We start from the raw sequence: 14631 nt of genomic DNA, 5'->3' as shown, positions 1-14631 counted from the left end.
AGAACCACTAACAGGAAACCAAAAGAAGTTACTTTGAAAGAATGGAAACAGAAATTGGAAGAAACAAAGCAAGCACAAGGCTCCACAAAATTAGGAAGAGAAAGGCTCACTGCAAAGCAGGGCATAAGGTATCTCACTCCACGTAACTCAATGGCAGAATGCTTACAGCATAATGCAGCGAACAGTACCACATAAATAGCAAATGAAACAATGTCACACAATGGAGAACCTTGTGCAGGAAATAATACAACTTTTTATTCATGTTTTATAGTTTACTTTTATTTATTTTTGCTTTAATAATGCATATTCTGTTCACTCTGTGCAAAATTGGGGACGGAGGCTGGCGCTGAAATCATCTACTGGAAACCAAGCGGAGATAAACATTCAAAACCAAAGGAGAGGCTACTGAAAACGGGAAAGCTAAAAAGCCACAGCCGATGAAAACAGAGATGCTCTCAACTGTGCCACTGTCCCGCCTCTTGGCAGGGACCCGGCTGTGTGCAGCAGCCAGCTGGACCCGGCGAGTGTGACCTCTACCGGACACCGGTGACGGGAGATGGGGGTAGCTACGTGACGGAGACCTGACCTGCAACCAGCTCCCGTCGGTGTGTGGCAAAGAAAGGCACAAATCATTGCAAAGACCAGATTCTTATTCTGTTGGTTTTCTTCTCCTAAATACATTACTGTACACAACGTTATGTTTCATTGGAGGGAGTAGGGGGACATGAAATTGCATATTTAACAACTTAAAACCGTAACAAGAAGTAGGCTGTTCTATCTCGAAGCAAAAATAATCCCTCCAGCCCCAACGTTAACATTCATTCCTGGCTATATGCAGTACAAACATTTTAAAATCTGTGACAAAAGACAATTAAAAAACAAAAATCAAAATCATAAAGCTTGTAAACAGATAATCTGAAATACACTTTATTTATGGAAAAATATCATCAAAATAGTACCACTATGGACTAAACTGCCTGAGTTTTCATTTCACCTATGATCTTGAAGTAGAGAGCCTTTAGCACAAGAAGATCCATTTCAGTCACAACCGGTGCCACGCGGCACCGCTTCACGTGGAAGATTTTTCCTCACTGTTGGTGTTTTTGTTGTGCTATCAAAAACGGTTGTGCTAATCCTTTGATAAAGGGATGCTGAGGCAATTCTTAAATCATTTGGCACAAAGTTATTTTGGCTGGGGCATAAATTTGAGTCTCAGTCATGTAGAATAATGCAACATTCCATCTATCAAGTATTCACTTTGATTGAAGAGCTTTCTTTATGTCATTAACTTCCATCTGAAAGAAAAAAAAAAAGTATTTTTGTTGAAATGTGATGTTTTAACAAACTTAAGGTACGGTTGGTGCAGTTTGAAAAGCACGTATTTCATTTTGTCCACAGGTGTCAGTACTGGCTTTATATCACTCTTATTTCCAAAGATTTCACAAACTGAGGCGACCTCCTCAGCTGCACAAGGTGACTGGTCATGGCTTCCTCCCTTCAGAGCCAGATAAGCACAGTCATTGAACATGCCCCAAGACCTCTCAAACTCTCTCAGTTCTCAATGATGATTGTCACAGCCAGGAAATAACTCACTGAACAAAAACTGTGCCCATGCACCAGCTGCTGTACTTACAGCACAGCTTAGCTGCCACTGACTGCAAACACCCATAGCTGATCAGCAAAACCTACTGGCTCTCTCCTACAGGAATGGTTCTTGCTGTAAGGATGGTGGCCCTTTGCACCCATGAAGTCTGCCCAGGTATGTTTCATTTCCTCCATCCAAAGGAGGAAATGAAGATGCTGAAGGGCCTAGAGGACGAGACATATGTGGAGCAACTGAGGTCCCTGTGTTTGCTCAGCACAGAGCAGAGGAGCTGATGGAGGCCTGATGGTGGCTGCAGCTCCTCACAGGGAGTGGAGGGGCAGCGCTGAGCTCTGCTCTGTGTGACAGCGACAGGGCCCGAGGGAACGGCATGGAGCTGTGCCAGGGGAGGGGCAGCTGGGGGTCAGGGAAAGGGGCTGCACCACAGGGCGGTGGGCATGGAACAGGTTGTACTCAGTGATCCTTTTAGGTCCCTTCCATCCTGAGATACACTTTGATTCTATTTCAGTTTGAGCTGAACACGAATTGTATGCTACTAGAAGCCTAGGTGGCTGCATGCATAAAGTCCTTTACACAGCCTTGGAGCACAGACATTGATGATCCCCTGTTCTGCCACTCTTTGTCACGTCCCCAAGTACTCTTCTAAGCAGGAACAGCCCAGTGAAATTACAATTCGATTTTCTATGCCTAGTACAAAGATAAAGTACAGCTGACCTATACCACAGAAATATAAGACATAATCAATACTAAAGCTCTTACCAAGTACATTACTCTTCAAAATCTGGAAAAGCAGATTCAAAGCCATTCCACACCGAAGCTGCACCATCTATGACCCTAACAGAGGTGCAGCTCTGTTACCCTTACACAGGAAGGGCAGAACACTGCTTGGAAACACCGAATCAATATGACAACTTAGGTACTATACAAACAATGATAGCAGTAACTGGCTCTTAATCCCAAAGCCATCTTTTATATTATTTAGGATGCTTTAGTGAAGGCAACCTGAATTCAGTTTATAAAACAGACATAAAAATATTGCGATGTGAAATATAAAATGTAAAGTATAAAGATTTGGGAGAGGGTAGATCATTTAAAAATGCACTATTTCACTTGTGACAAAATCAGACCACTAACATTGAGACTAAAGAAATATCATGCTTGGATTCCTGCATTGTGCTCTTTTGCTTGGTATTTGTCTACTTGGGCTGATGGATTTTTAGATAATTATTAGGTGTTTTTGTCAGTAAGAACCCAAAACTGCAATACATGTGATGCAGACTGGCAACGCTATGAAGGGAACAGGTACCTCCTTTCAGAAATGGTAATAGCTTTTGATTCTCTGGGACCTAAGCATCTTACCAGAGTTTTATGTCCTGTACCTGGGGCTAAATCCAACCTGCCAATATTGCCACAGCACTATAAATAAAGTACCTGCAATCGTAGACGGATCTTCTTTTCTTCATCCAATTCAGACAGCAACTGTTTAATCTCTTTTCTGTTAAAAGAATGCAATTAAAAACACGGAATGCAAATACTGAAACTAGTAAAACACATAGGATCTCCTCCTGGAGACATATTTTCCCTCCTTCACTAGTTATTTCTTTTTTATCCCCAAAGAACTAATTCAAGTTAACATACTCATGTATTACATACCATAGAGAAGTAACAGTACCTATAAAAGGGCCGTTTCTTCTCCTGCTAGTTAATAATATGAGCAATACATTTCCTTCTAACAGCCCTGCTTCCACAGCGTTTGTCCTTAGCCAGCTGTACCAGCATTTTATCAGTACCTGGCTGTCTTTTTCTCAAACAAAATGTAGATGGGCTGGTAACACAAATTCTCCCCATCCTGTAATGTACTTAAGCCAGTTAAAAGCTTCTTGTGCCAACAATACAATGTAAGCTTCAACTTCATTTATAAACCTTAATGACTCTCAAGCAGGGATTTGCTGTTATCCTTCTTGCACAGGAAGGGGAACACTGTAGTACTTACTTTTGCTGGTCTTTCATCGCTTCAATGATAGTTCTTAGCTCCTTAACTTGTGTTCTCAGCTCCTCCAGAGCAGTCTGACCTTGGCTCAAGTGTTCAGTCTTTGGCTTTCCTTCTGCACCAAGTAGGGATGGGGAATTTGACCTGTGGCCTGTTGTTCCCATAGCAATTGAATGAAATCCAGGTGATGGTGAAGGGGATAGAGATGGTTGTACATTACCGCCACTAGCCAAACCGCCTGGTTTTGGAGGCAACGAAGTTTTATTATCAAATACCTGTCAGAAAATAAAAATAAAAATTAAAAATGGTGTCAGGAGAAAGCTTTATGAAAACCAGACCTATAACAAATACTATTCATGCATACGCAGAACATTGTACAAGTACGGTTGTCACACTGGCAAGTAAGTCTTAATTGTTCATCATATTATTACTTGGTAATGCTGATGTGTGCATTATATGATACCTATCAGAACTAAGTAAGTTATGATTTTTGGGCAGAGTAAGACAAAGTGCAGACAGCCCTTTAATTCTCTCATGGGAAAAGAGATACTGAAACTGAACAGCAAATAAGATACTGAGAACAAATAATATGCAAACTATATATGGAGATATATGGTAAGTGAAGACTTGAGGACTATGGCAGTGGTATTACCTCAGCAAAGTAACTGAGAGAAAAAATAGCAGTCAGATGACAACTAAGAGAAAACGTGGTGGGGAGGGAAGAGCAGAATCTGTACCACCAAGTTCTGTAGTAAACTACATGAGCATGACTGAGTGCAGACCCTGCTCCAGACAAACACTGCATACAGGAAAGTCTTCTGTGAAACAAATAGTGCGATCAGATACAGGAAAATGGCATTACAAATCACAAGAGATACGAACGATCCTGGTGGCTTGAATGCTTGACTCTCCTGATCTTAATTATGCTCCTTTAAATTTCTATGCACGTGTATGTGTGTCTGAGTGGTATGTACTTGCAACCAGGTCCTTCATGGATAATAGGCCTTCTATCACCTGATGCAAGTTTCCTTTGAACTGAGAAGTGATGTTAGGCAGCAAGTCAGCAAGGCACAACTGCAGCCGTCCACACTAAGTATGTTATACCACAGCTTATCTGCCCATATGGATCAAAGCGGACACTTTCTGATAGCAGCTTTCGTGTTTTAGAGGAACAGCATCTACACTGCTGTAATGCCAGCATATCATTTACAGATACTGGCCCAAGAATATTCATTAATTCAAGCACACCCAGAAGAGGGAGCTATATAGCAAAACATTATCCTCGTAACTTGATCACAGAAGTGCATGATTGCATCTTTCAAATAGTTTTTGAAATACAAATAATATTTAGGTATCCTTATGTACTATAGCAGCAAACTCTAAAGCCTGACCTAAATATTCCTTCTGTAGTATCGGATAATTTCAGTTTTCTACCAAGACAGAGTAAGGATGGCACAAGACAATATGATAAATACAGTTATACCAGTATAAAAACTGACTGCACTTGCAAATTCTAATTCACAGACTGTTAGATTGGCTCGCAGAGTTGTATTTGTTTGCTCTGCTCACAGACACGTCTCATGGAAACACAATTTACAGCTGCAAAAACAGGCCTTTGTTTCTAACATTTATTTCCCTAGCTTCTCTGATTCTACAAAGCACAATTACACTAGAAGGATGTTTATGGAGGCATTTTAACTCTGCAACTCACTTCAGGCTTTTCAAACAGAACAGCCTCACCATTTTTCCGTTTCTTTAAAGGACTGGTTACAAAAGTGGCTGCTGTGTTAATACTAAAAGAAGTAATATTGAAAGTAACTATTTGAATAATGCTTTCTAAAATTAAAATACCCACGCAGAAAGGATGAACAGGCATCTCAATTAGCTTACTTGTGATATTGTAACAGTTCTTGATTTCTTTGACACTTCAACAGTTTTGTGTGTAATGGAAACATGATCTTCTTTCTCTTCTTCAGGACTTGGCGAGTCAAAGAAATCTGGGCTTGAAAGGGATGACTGTATAGAGAGAAGAAAAAAAAGCAGATATTTTCACTGTATGAGGATTTAACATGGGAATAAGAAGAGCATCTACGTGGTGTTGGTTTGGTGTTTTTTTAAATTTCTGAAGTAACAACCTGAAAACCAGCACTTTCCCTCCTTCCTTTTTAGTGTATGTGTGTTTTGTTTAACTTCCAAGTCTAGATGAAATGAGAAATTCTCAGAGATTTGGATTCGTTGTGGATTTCCACCTTTGCGTTGCATATACAATAAGACTAAAGCATCTTCCTGTCTAATTGGTAGGATGCTCTGCATGCTGTGGGGCATCAGCTCTGCCACTGCTTTGCCTATAGTTCAAGGTCTTGCTTTGTTGTTCTGTGGAGGAGTCACACTACTGCCTATGCTCACTGATGGCACAGCATAGGTCTGCCATAGGCCTCTTTGCAAAGGTGCAAACAAGGAAGGTTTTCTCTATCCCTTGTCCATTCACCCATGGATTTGACCCATGGGGAAGAAAAGCCTCTGAACTTCTTTCAGGTTTCTGTATTTGTGCTCATAGACAAATTTAAAAGATTTTTTGTTTGTTTTTTATTAGATTCACAACACTCCTTTTCACTTCTCCCCACTTCATTTTTCTTCAGCCTCACGGATGTGGTTATCATCAGGAGTTGTTCTCATTCTCATATTTCAGAATGCAGAAAGTGTGGAACAAAACGAGCCCCAATCCCCACAGAAACAAAGACTGAAAAACTGAGCAGCAGATTCCAAAGCGAGGTTTCTGAGACCAACTGGTCTAAAGATACTAGAAATTTAAGTCACCCCTTCATTTACAAATGTGAGCCTAAGGTGAAGAAATGCACCATGGTTTGAGGAGAGCCGCTGAAGACCAACAACAGCCTGTTGTCCTCAAACTCTGCTAGCTGGCCCCAAGGGAAATCCTTCCTTTGGGAAATGCTTTTAAAATCCCTGGTATTTAGCACAAACTAGTTTATCCCATAGAATTTTTTATAGAGCATTTTTCTGGCCTCAGCCACGGCTGGCAAGGAATACCTGGCAGCACCCAAAGGAGGGGGTACAAATCTCACAAGGGAGGCGATGTTTTAAACATTAGCGTTCAAAACATTGGCAGCCTTTAGACACAAATTTTCCCGCATCTCTCTGCCCTGCTGTACGTGTGAAGGACTGGCTGTGTAAATGGATTAAAAGCATCAGGGAACAGAAACACAGAGAAGAAAAAGTTCAGGAAAAAAATCTTTTTAAAATAAAAGGAAAATTACACTTACAGATGTGAAAGACTGGGAGGGCGGTCGCCTGCCAGTAGCTTTTGGTCTGGTTGTAGTTGGATGATTAAGCTTCTCAGCAATTGGTACTACAGAGTCAAAACCTTCCAAGTCTTAAAAATAAAACAGAATTGATTTGATTTTCTGGCAACTATTTGGAAAGGGGACAAAAATTTGCTTTTTTCTTTTAATTTCAGAGAAATTGGATCCCGTTTTCCCCATTGTATTACAGTGTTCTGAGCACATTTATACACCATGATGTCACTAAAAGAACCTGGAAGTCAGAGGCAGCTGTAATCCAGTTGCTCTTGCTGTGCACAATGCCCCTCCACCTTAAACACAACAAAGGAGAGGGGAAATGAGCAGAGGAGCCCTTGGTTTTGTTTTGCATAGTGAGAGCTAAATGACAACACGGGTCCTGTGGTTATGAACAGTTTCAAAACTTCCCTCTCGCTATTAGAAGGATTAGTCATATTTTTCCAAACAGCTGGAGATAGAAGACAGCACACACGTTGTCTCACGTGCTGTACAGCCAGCGCTGCACCAGCAGCAGCACACGCAATTGCTCAGAGGATCAGAGAATGAGAGTGCTGGAGCTGGAAGGCCGCTGCAGGTTCCTGGATGCCTGCAGCTGGAGGCAGCAGAGCTTCCAGAAGCTGCAGATGAGGGGATTATCTCCAGCAGTCCAGAGGTTACGGTAAGCAAAAACTCCTGCAGGTTCCAGAAGAGGTACAGAGCCTACGACTGTCTTCGTGGTTAATGAAATGCACCGGGGAGGTGCTTGCTGGGCCTCTCAGGGAGCAGAGGGCAGTGTGTTTACGTGAAAGAACAGTGCATAGGCTGAAGGAACACTGCAGCTCGTGATTATGTGCCTGAACCAAATGGCTTAACACCTCTCATCTATTTTTATGGGTTATATCAGTTTCGGTCACCTCGATTTCAGAACACCCTATTGCGTATGTGATGAGAAATGACTGAGAAAACATACGAGAGATCCTCTACACACAAAAAATCCAAATTCTGTAAAATTTCTTTCAGGCATGAATCAAATGCTATTATATTTGTTACTCAGGGACCATTTTTTGTTGCATACCTGCAGGAAATATAGTTTGCAATTTAACAGTGCTCTTAATTTTCCAAACTGCTGCAGAACAACCAGTCTCTGAAGTTCAAGCATTACCGCTGTGTTACAAAGACGGTACAAAATTGCATAAGGGAAAAACAAATCCGTGTTTGTGCAATAAACAATGCACACTGAAGGACACTTAAATGAATTCAAGTACTTCTGAACTGGCAGCTAGGAAACAAATGGGATCAGACGTTCTTGATTCAGCAATATTTTTCCGTCCCCGGGAGATTTATAAAAAGGTTAAAATTAAAAAAAAGAGAGAGGCCTCTTTCAATAGCCCTGAAATAGTCTAAGGTTATTCACCTCTAAACATCACTCTATTTTTGGAGCAACTCTTCCTATATATAACCAGTGACAACACTGTCCTCTGCCAGGTATTTCTCTCACTGCTTCCTTGTTGCCTGTTGCAGCCCATGCCATGGGGTATCAACACAGTCAGTCAACAGCAATTTGGTAAGCCAAAGCTTTGAATGAATGCAAGCATCTGGGGAACCTACAATGCTTTGAAAGGAATAATGAGCTGACCCAAACAGATTACACAAGGCCTACAAGGAAGCACACAAACCTCCAGGGTTACAGGACAAGAGAAATAGAAGTAAAAGAATTATTTTCTGCAAGAAACATCAGCCTAAACATAGGAGATGGTTTCCAGAATGGCCAGCTTGAAGCTGATGTGTGAGACAGCCAAACAACTTGCTTAAGACCACACAGCCAATCAGCAATGCATTTGTATTCACTGTCTTGAACTGTCACGCACAATTTCTTTCTGAGTAAGTTAGAGAGTTCCACAGTCTCTTCCTCTGTTCTTACGTAAGATAAATATCTACCCTAAAATGGGAAACATCAATGAAGAAACTAGTGACAGTATTAACAAAACATGTTTCTTTGGCTTAAATGAACTGTTACCTAGACTTATGTGTCTGATTTAAAACAACAACAAAAAACCTTAATGTTTCCATTGCAAAATGTACTGATAACAGCAGAAGAGGTGACGTGTTTTTGTTCAGTAGATCCAGGGGCACTTGCAGATGAAACGTACTGCACGCCCTTTATTAATACCAAGATACACGAGCATTTCTTTGCAAAGCTTCTACTAAGATGAAATAATGAGAAGAAATATGACAGTTCTCCATTTCTTCTACTTTTGAATGCATTTCTTATGGCCAGAAAATTAAACTAAAGCAGCCTATACATACACTGAATTTTAACAAGGGAGAGGAGCAGAGCAGAGCAGAGGTTGGAAAGGTTCCACTGGTAAAATCTACTGCCAAGCTGGTAAAATCACAGCCATTCAACTGATACCAGTAAGTGTAAGGGACAACACTTGGTACAACATTAAAATAGTAAACCCATCTCTAGTAACTTCCCGTGTTCTTTTATAATCTCCTCCCAGTTTGCTCTCCTTATTTAGATGTAGTTCTCACTCCCAAATCCTTTTTGCATCAAAGACAATCACCACCTTCCCTGGCCATCGCCACTCACAGGAATTCCCATCTAATGTACTGGTGAAGAAAACGAGGAACAAAACCACACAAAAGACCTCTGCCTTACTATCATCTATACTGCAGCTTCAGTAACTCAGTTACAGAGGTTATTTGATTTCTTTACTGCTAACAGAAAGCAAGGCTATTTGGGTCTGGCTACATTACACTTCCCAAAGTTACTAAATGCTTCCATCTGATTCTGGAGAGTATTTCTCCAGCCATCAGACATTGCAAGCTTAAATTTACAGACTGAGAAGGGCCAAATGAGAGGCCATTAAAGCATATTCACAGGCACGTTAATTGTCAGTAAGGCATTATCAGCATCCAACAGAATTGAAGGGTGTGTCGGTCCAGCTTTCTGCATCTGCTAATAGTAACCAGTAAAGAAGGCCCTCTTAATCACACAGAAGACAGGAGATGCCCCTCAATTAACAGCGGTAATCTCTAATTAAAAAAAAAAAACAAAACCCTGACTAAAGAATAAGTGATAATTGTTCTACAAATAAACAGATGTACTCAGCTTTATTACTGCCTTGGTGATCAAGCTGGCAATTCATGTACACCAATGCGGTATACCCAACAAAATGCCCAGCTTACTGAGCATGACCCAACTACAGGAATACATCAGAGAAACACTGACTGTGCAAGAATTATTCCCTGGTATCTCTCTGTGACATTTAAGAATAGGATTTTTTTGCCACTCTCGTGTTTGCTTAGAGACATGGCCACAGTGTTTTCAAACAGTATCCGGATTCAGCAAAACAAATGTCTATTTGAGGAAAAAATTCTGAGCTTTTGAGATTTGTAACTTCCTGGAAAACAACTTCCAAGCCCTCCAGAAGAATTCCCAGGAAGGAATTAAATGGCTGCACTTCCTTCCTTGCTCCCCTCCTCCATGCATCCACTTACTATTCTAGCAGTAATTGTGCCTAGGCCCTGGGTTTTTTTTTCAGTCTTTGGGCAAAGTCATTTCTACATAATGAAGACGGAAAGCTTTCTGAATTAGCAGAGAGATTTCACCTTGGGAAAAGCAAAATGGAAAGCGATGGATATTATCGGAATCAACATATGCAGAATGCTAATGGCAAGATTTCGGAGAGGAGAAATACAGCAGGGATGGAATAAATGAGGCCAAGGTGGCATTCAATTCATTTGAAGAAGATAATGTCACAAAAGTCACAGAGGTAGCTTTCATTTCATTATCATATTCAATACATTTAGAGGATTGACAACAGGCTAGTTAAATGGTGTACTGTCTTAAAACACATTAATCCTGAAAGCTATCCTGCATCAAATGAGACAGATACGGCAAGTGAGATCTGCATTAATGTCAGTTCAATACACACTGCTAATTAAAAAGCAACTCAACAGAGAATATGAATATTACTGGGAATTTTCACAAGCCTGGAATTGTTTTAACTACTTCAAGTACCCAGGTTCTGCTCATCTCTCCCTGCTGAGCAATATTCTGCCCTTAAAGGAACACCGCTGCGCTTTCAGTCAGGGTCAGGGCAGCAGGATCACACCCAGGATAATCTTCTGACTCTGTTTAAAGATTTGGGTAATTCACTTTTAGCAGGAGGGTTCCCTGGCCACAGAGTTACTCTGCGTAAGACTGTCTGGGCAGCCTGCCCACATGACTCTGCCCTAGGTGGAAAAACCTATGCTGGCCTGGGCTCCTTGGACAGCCACTGGACAGCCACCTTTCCTAAAGCATGCAATTTGATTTTCACATTTCAGCTCCAAGCTTTATTGGCTTAATAGCAGAATGTAGAAAGCTGCCATAATGATCTCAGCAAAGCACTTGCCAGTGTCCTCGTAAGGATTTTATTTTTAACAATTCAGAAGATGCCAAGAAAGAGCTAAAAGGTCAAGAAAACTGAGCTAGAAGAAATGGATATGCTGTTTTCAGGCACCTCGGTTTGACACACATGGAGAATGATTCAAATTTCTGTGAGACTGCTTTTTCTTCGGCACCCTCCAGGGCAAAAAACTTAATTAATTTACATAATGGACCATTACCATATCACTGATTACAATATTTATAATTCACACCTAGCTTTATGGGTAATTTGGATTCAGTGACTTTTGTAGTTCTGCTTTGCTACATTCAAATAAATATGAACAGCAGCATAGTAAGAAAGAATTGTTCTAGGCAGATTACAGTCTTCGCTACAGCAGCTGTATTTTATCCCCCAATCCTTATATGCAGCAGTATTTTCCTCTTCCCAACTCTTAATCTGTATCTTCAGGCAACAATACAGTGCAGTGACCTGTGATTTAAGCACAAAAATCACAGAACCATAGAATGGCTTGGGTTGCTCCATTCCATAACTTTTTACTGGAAAAATACTTTGCCTTTTTCCCCAGCGTGGGCCAAGCCTTACTAGATCACTTTATTCCAGTAGAGGCACAGTGATCATCTCTCTTAGCAAATACGAGCACTCATTTGTTAGCATGTGTTGAGTTCTGGAGTAATAGCAAATACAGCTCAAAGAAACTCTGAAGAAGTTGTTTGCTAGATAATTTCAAGTGGGGGTATTTTTAAGTACCTTTCCTGTGTCGCTATAAATAGTAGGTGGCATCAAAGCCATAATATTTTGGATATACAAGACTTGCTTCAGTGTTTCAATATTCTGCAGTGTGAGTGCATCTAGTTAAAAGAGTTGGGATAATCCTGATCCATAGAAAGAGCTCAATACCAATAATTAATTGGAATAGTTCAGTAATATTCTGGAATCATTAGCACCTGAGCCAGCAATCTATTACATGTGGTAGCTGTTTCTTTTTGTCATTGCAATGGTTCTCAGAAGTAACAATTCTTTGTGTACACAGGGAAAAAAAAGCATTATCTAAAATTCAAGTTATGCAATAGGACATGAATTTAAACCAATTAAATCAGTACAATTCTGTATAGAGACTGCTCTTGTGACAGTAGAAGAGGATTTACTTTCAGAGTAGCTTTTGTTGCTTTAGAAGCACTTTAAACTAAGTTCTGAAAGCTGCTGTCATTCTGCAACAGTAGTCCGGACATGAGACTTTACAACAGATCTAACTGTTGTGATTGAACCAGAGGAATGCCAGAGGCAAGTTTTGGGTGACATGTCTGTGCAAGATCCACCAAAAGTCAGTGAGTGCTTTCCCAGTTTCTATGCGTTGTTTTTTATGTTCTTTCAGATGAGAAAACCATCTGAGCGTGAAGCTAAATAACATTCATTTTTTGACATTTAAGGGCATCATAATGGGATTGATGCATTAAGCTGGGATGACACCATCTACCTGTAAGAACGTATTAATGAAACCACGGCACTGACAAACAGTGTATGCGTACTGTACACTTCACTTACATCACTCAATGTTCTTACAGGAAAATAGAAGGAACTATAATGATTTCTCATCTCAGTGCTATGGTGCAAGACTTCCTGTCACAGTACATTCTATTTCATCTTTGAATAAAAAAAAACATATGTAACTGCCCAGTACACATCAGCCGTTCAACAAAGTATTTATGTTTGTTATGTGCTGTCAACCAAAGCAAACACGGGACAGGAAGGAAACAGAAAATAAAAGGCCTTACCCTCATGAAATGAAGAAGAATTACCCATGGCAAAGAGATGTAAATAGGAAAAGCTGGATGAAATATGTGTGGAAACTAAAGTAAAGGCATCACTGAAAACAGGGAGAAAGAAAAAAGAAGTGAGGAGGAATGGGGAATGGTTCCTCTTAAATACTATATTCTGAAGGCTAATTTTCCTGTAGCTTTGGGTAAGGAATGTGGAAAGAAGCAAAGGCATGAACAACAGTAGTAATAGCTGCCATTATATTTACAGTCAGCAGGGATATTGCTAACCAGGTCTTGCCTTTGTCAGTACAGCCTGCAAAATTGTAACCGATGCTGTATTATCATCAATAGATTCAAATGTCAAGTCAGAATTCAGCAGAACATGCTAGTGAAATCAAGCCATGCACCAGCATCGGCACAAAAATAACCTCTCATAAACGCAACTGACAGAATGTTATGTGCAGGACTACACACCACCTTAGCCTTACTCAAGCAACTGTGGCCTTCTCAAGTAAAGTTGAGTGAGAATGTATCTAAACGTGATTTTAAAATCATGGGGCTTTCTGGTTAGGTAACACTGAGCTACTGACACCCACATTTTTAGGGATTTGTTATTTCTTAGAAAACAGTACGGTAACTTTTGCAAAGCAAGCAGTGTTTTGCTGCTGATCTGGAATGGGGAACTTAGACAAGCATTGAACCTACATTCTTCAGTTCCCCTCTGCGTATTGTTTCTCAGCTGCTGCTTACGTCATTGTTGCTCTTCACTTAATTACTTGGATTTTGAGAGATGACATATGGAAGGACACCATATGTTCTTATCCTTCCTCCTTTAGGAGGGTTTTTAACCAGCTATAAGACGTAAGTGCTGAGTAACTGACAGCCACTGTCCAATAACCTCACTGTGACAAAGAAGCCAGGAAAGCACTATTGTATTCATTTGCAGACCACGGCTCATCCTTAACATCAGGCATAAGCATGATACAGGGTGAGGCAACTTGCAGCTAAGCACTGCTTTCACCCATTTTCTCTATGAGAGCTGAAGGCATGTTGGAACTGTATCTGTATTCATGAAGAAATGGACAGGGAGCATCCCTGTCACCACAATGGGCTACAATCTGAGCTACTGTGAAGGCCACTTAACTTCAATCTTCTGCAAAGGCTGCAGCTAAGTCTGACCATGTCTGTCATGTAGTTCCCCTCTGATTAATTGTGTGAAATTGGATTAATGAAAAGACATACAACAATTAGATTTAACCAGATGCATTTTGACTGGAAGGATGAACCTGAGAGAGAACAGGCTGCCTTTCCCACAAAGTGAGTACACGGCAATTGGGCAACCAGTGACATATATTACAGCCAGCTATTACCTGAACTCACACTGCCCAATCCACTACTGCTTAGGAAAATATTGGACACTGTATGCAGTCATCCATTGCTTTTACTCATTTCTCATTTAGCCAAGAGACTTCACCAGCCCACTGTTTTCTTGTAAATAAATAAAAGACCTAGCATGTTTATCATAAATCTTTGTAATTACAGTGCCCTGCACACTGTCCTTTCCTCAGAGTAAAAGACATTAACA

At 40.6% G+C, this 14631-nt stretch overlaps 1 protein-coding gene across 10 annotated transcripts in view; it reads right to left on the bottom strand.

Annotated features, from left to right (window-relative positions):
• Nucleotides 1–251: 251 nt before the first annotated feature.
• Nucleotides 252–14631, bottom strand: part of SH3KBP1 (SH3 domain containing kinase binding protein 1) — a 205859-nt gene continuing 191479 nt past the window's right edge. For 8 of the 10 annotated variants that reach the window (XM_015886329.3, XM_015886338.3, XM_015886352.3 and 5 more), the window contains 5 exons: nucleotides 6875–6984; nucleotides 5484–5609; nucleotides 3597–3868; nucleotides 3035–3098; nucleotides 252–1295 (listed from right to left, as the gene is read on the bottom strand). In XM_015886329.3, coding sequence (XP_015741815.1) covers nucleotides 1254–1295; nucleotides 3035–3098; nucleotides 3597–3868; nucleotides 5484–5609; nucleotides 6875–6984 — 614 coding nt within the window. In that variant the 3' untranslated portion in view covers nucleotides 252–1253. Of the gene's footprint in view, nucleotides 1296–3034; nucleotides 3099–3596; nucleotides 3869–5483; nucleotides 5610–6874; nucleotides 6985–13061; nucleotides 13154–14631 lie in introns of those variants that run through there. The other 2 variants (XR_014947146.1, XR_014947147.1) reach the window with 2 other exon arrangements.

This window comes from Coturnix japonica, chromosome 1 (genome assembly GCF_054131305.1).
Source record: "Coturnix japonica strain WE chromosome 1, WE-NBRP24, whole genome shotgun sequence".
In the NCBI taxonomy this organism is placed as follows: domain Eukaryota; kingdom Metazoa; phylum Chordata; class Aves; order Galliformes; family Phasianidae; genus Coturnix; species Coturnix japonica.
Note: the sequence above shows the minus strand (reverse complement) of the source record. Positions and strands in the feature narration are given on the sequence as shown.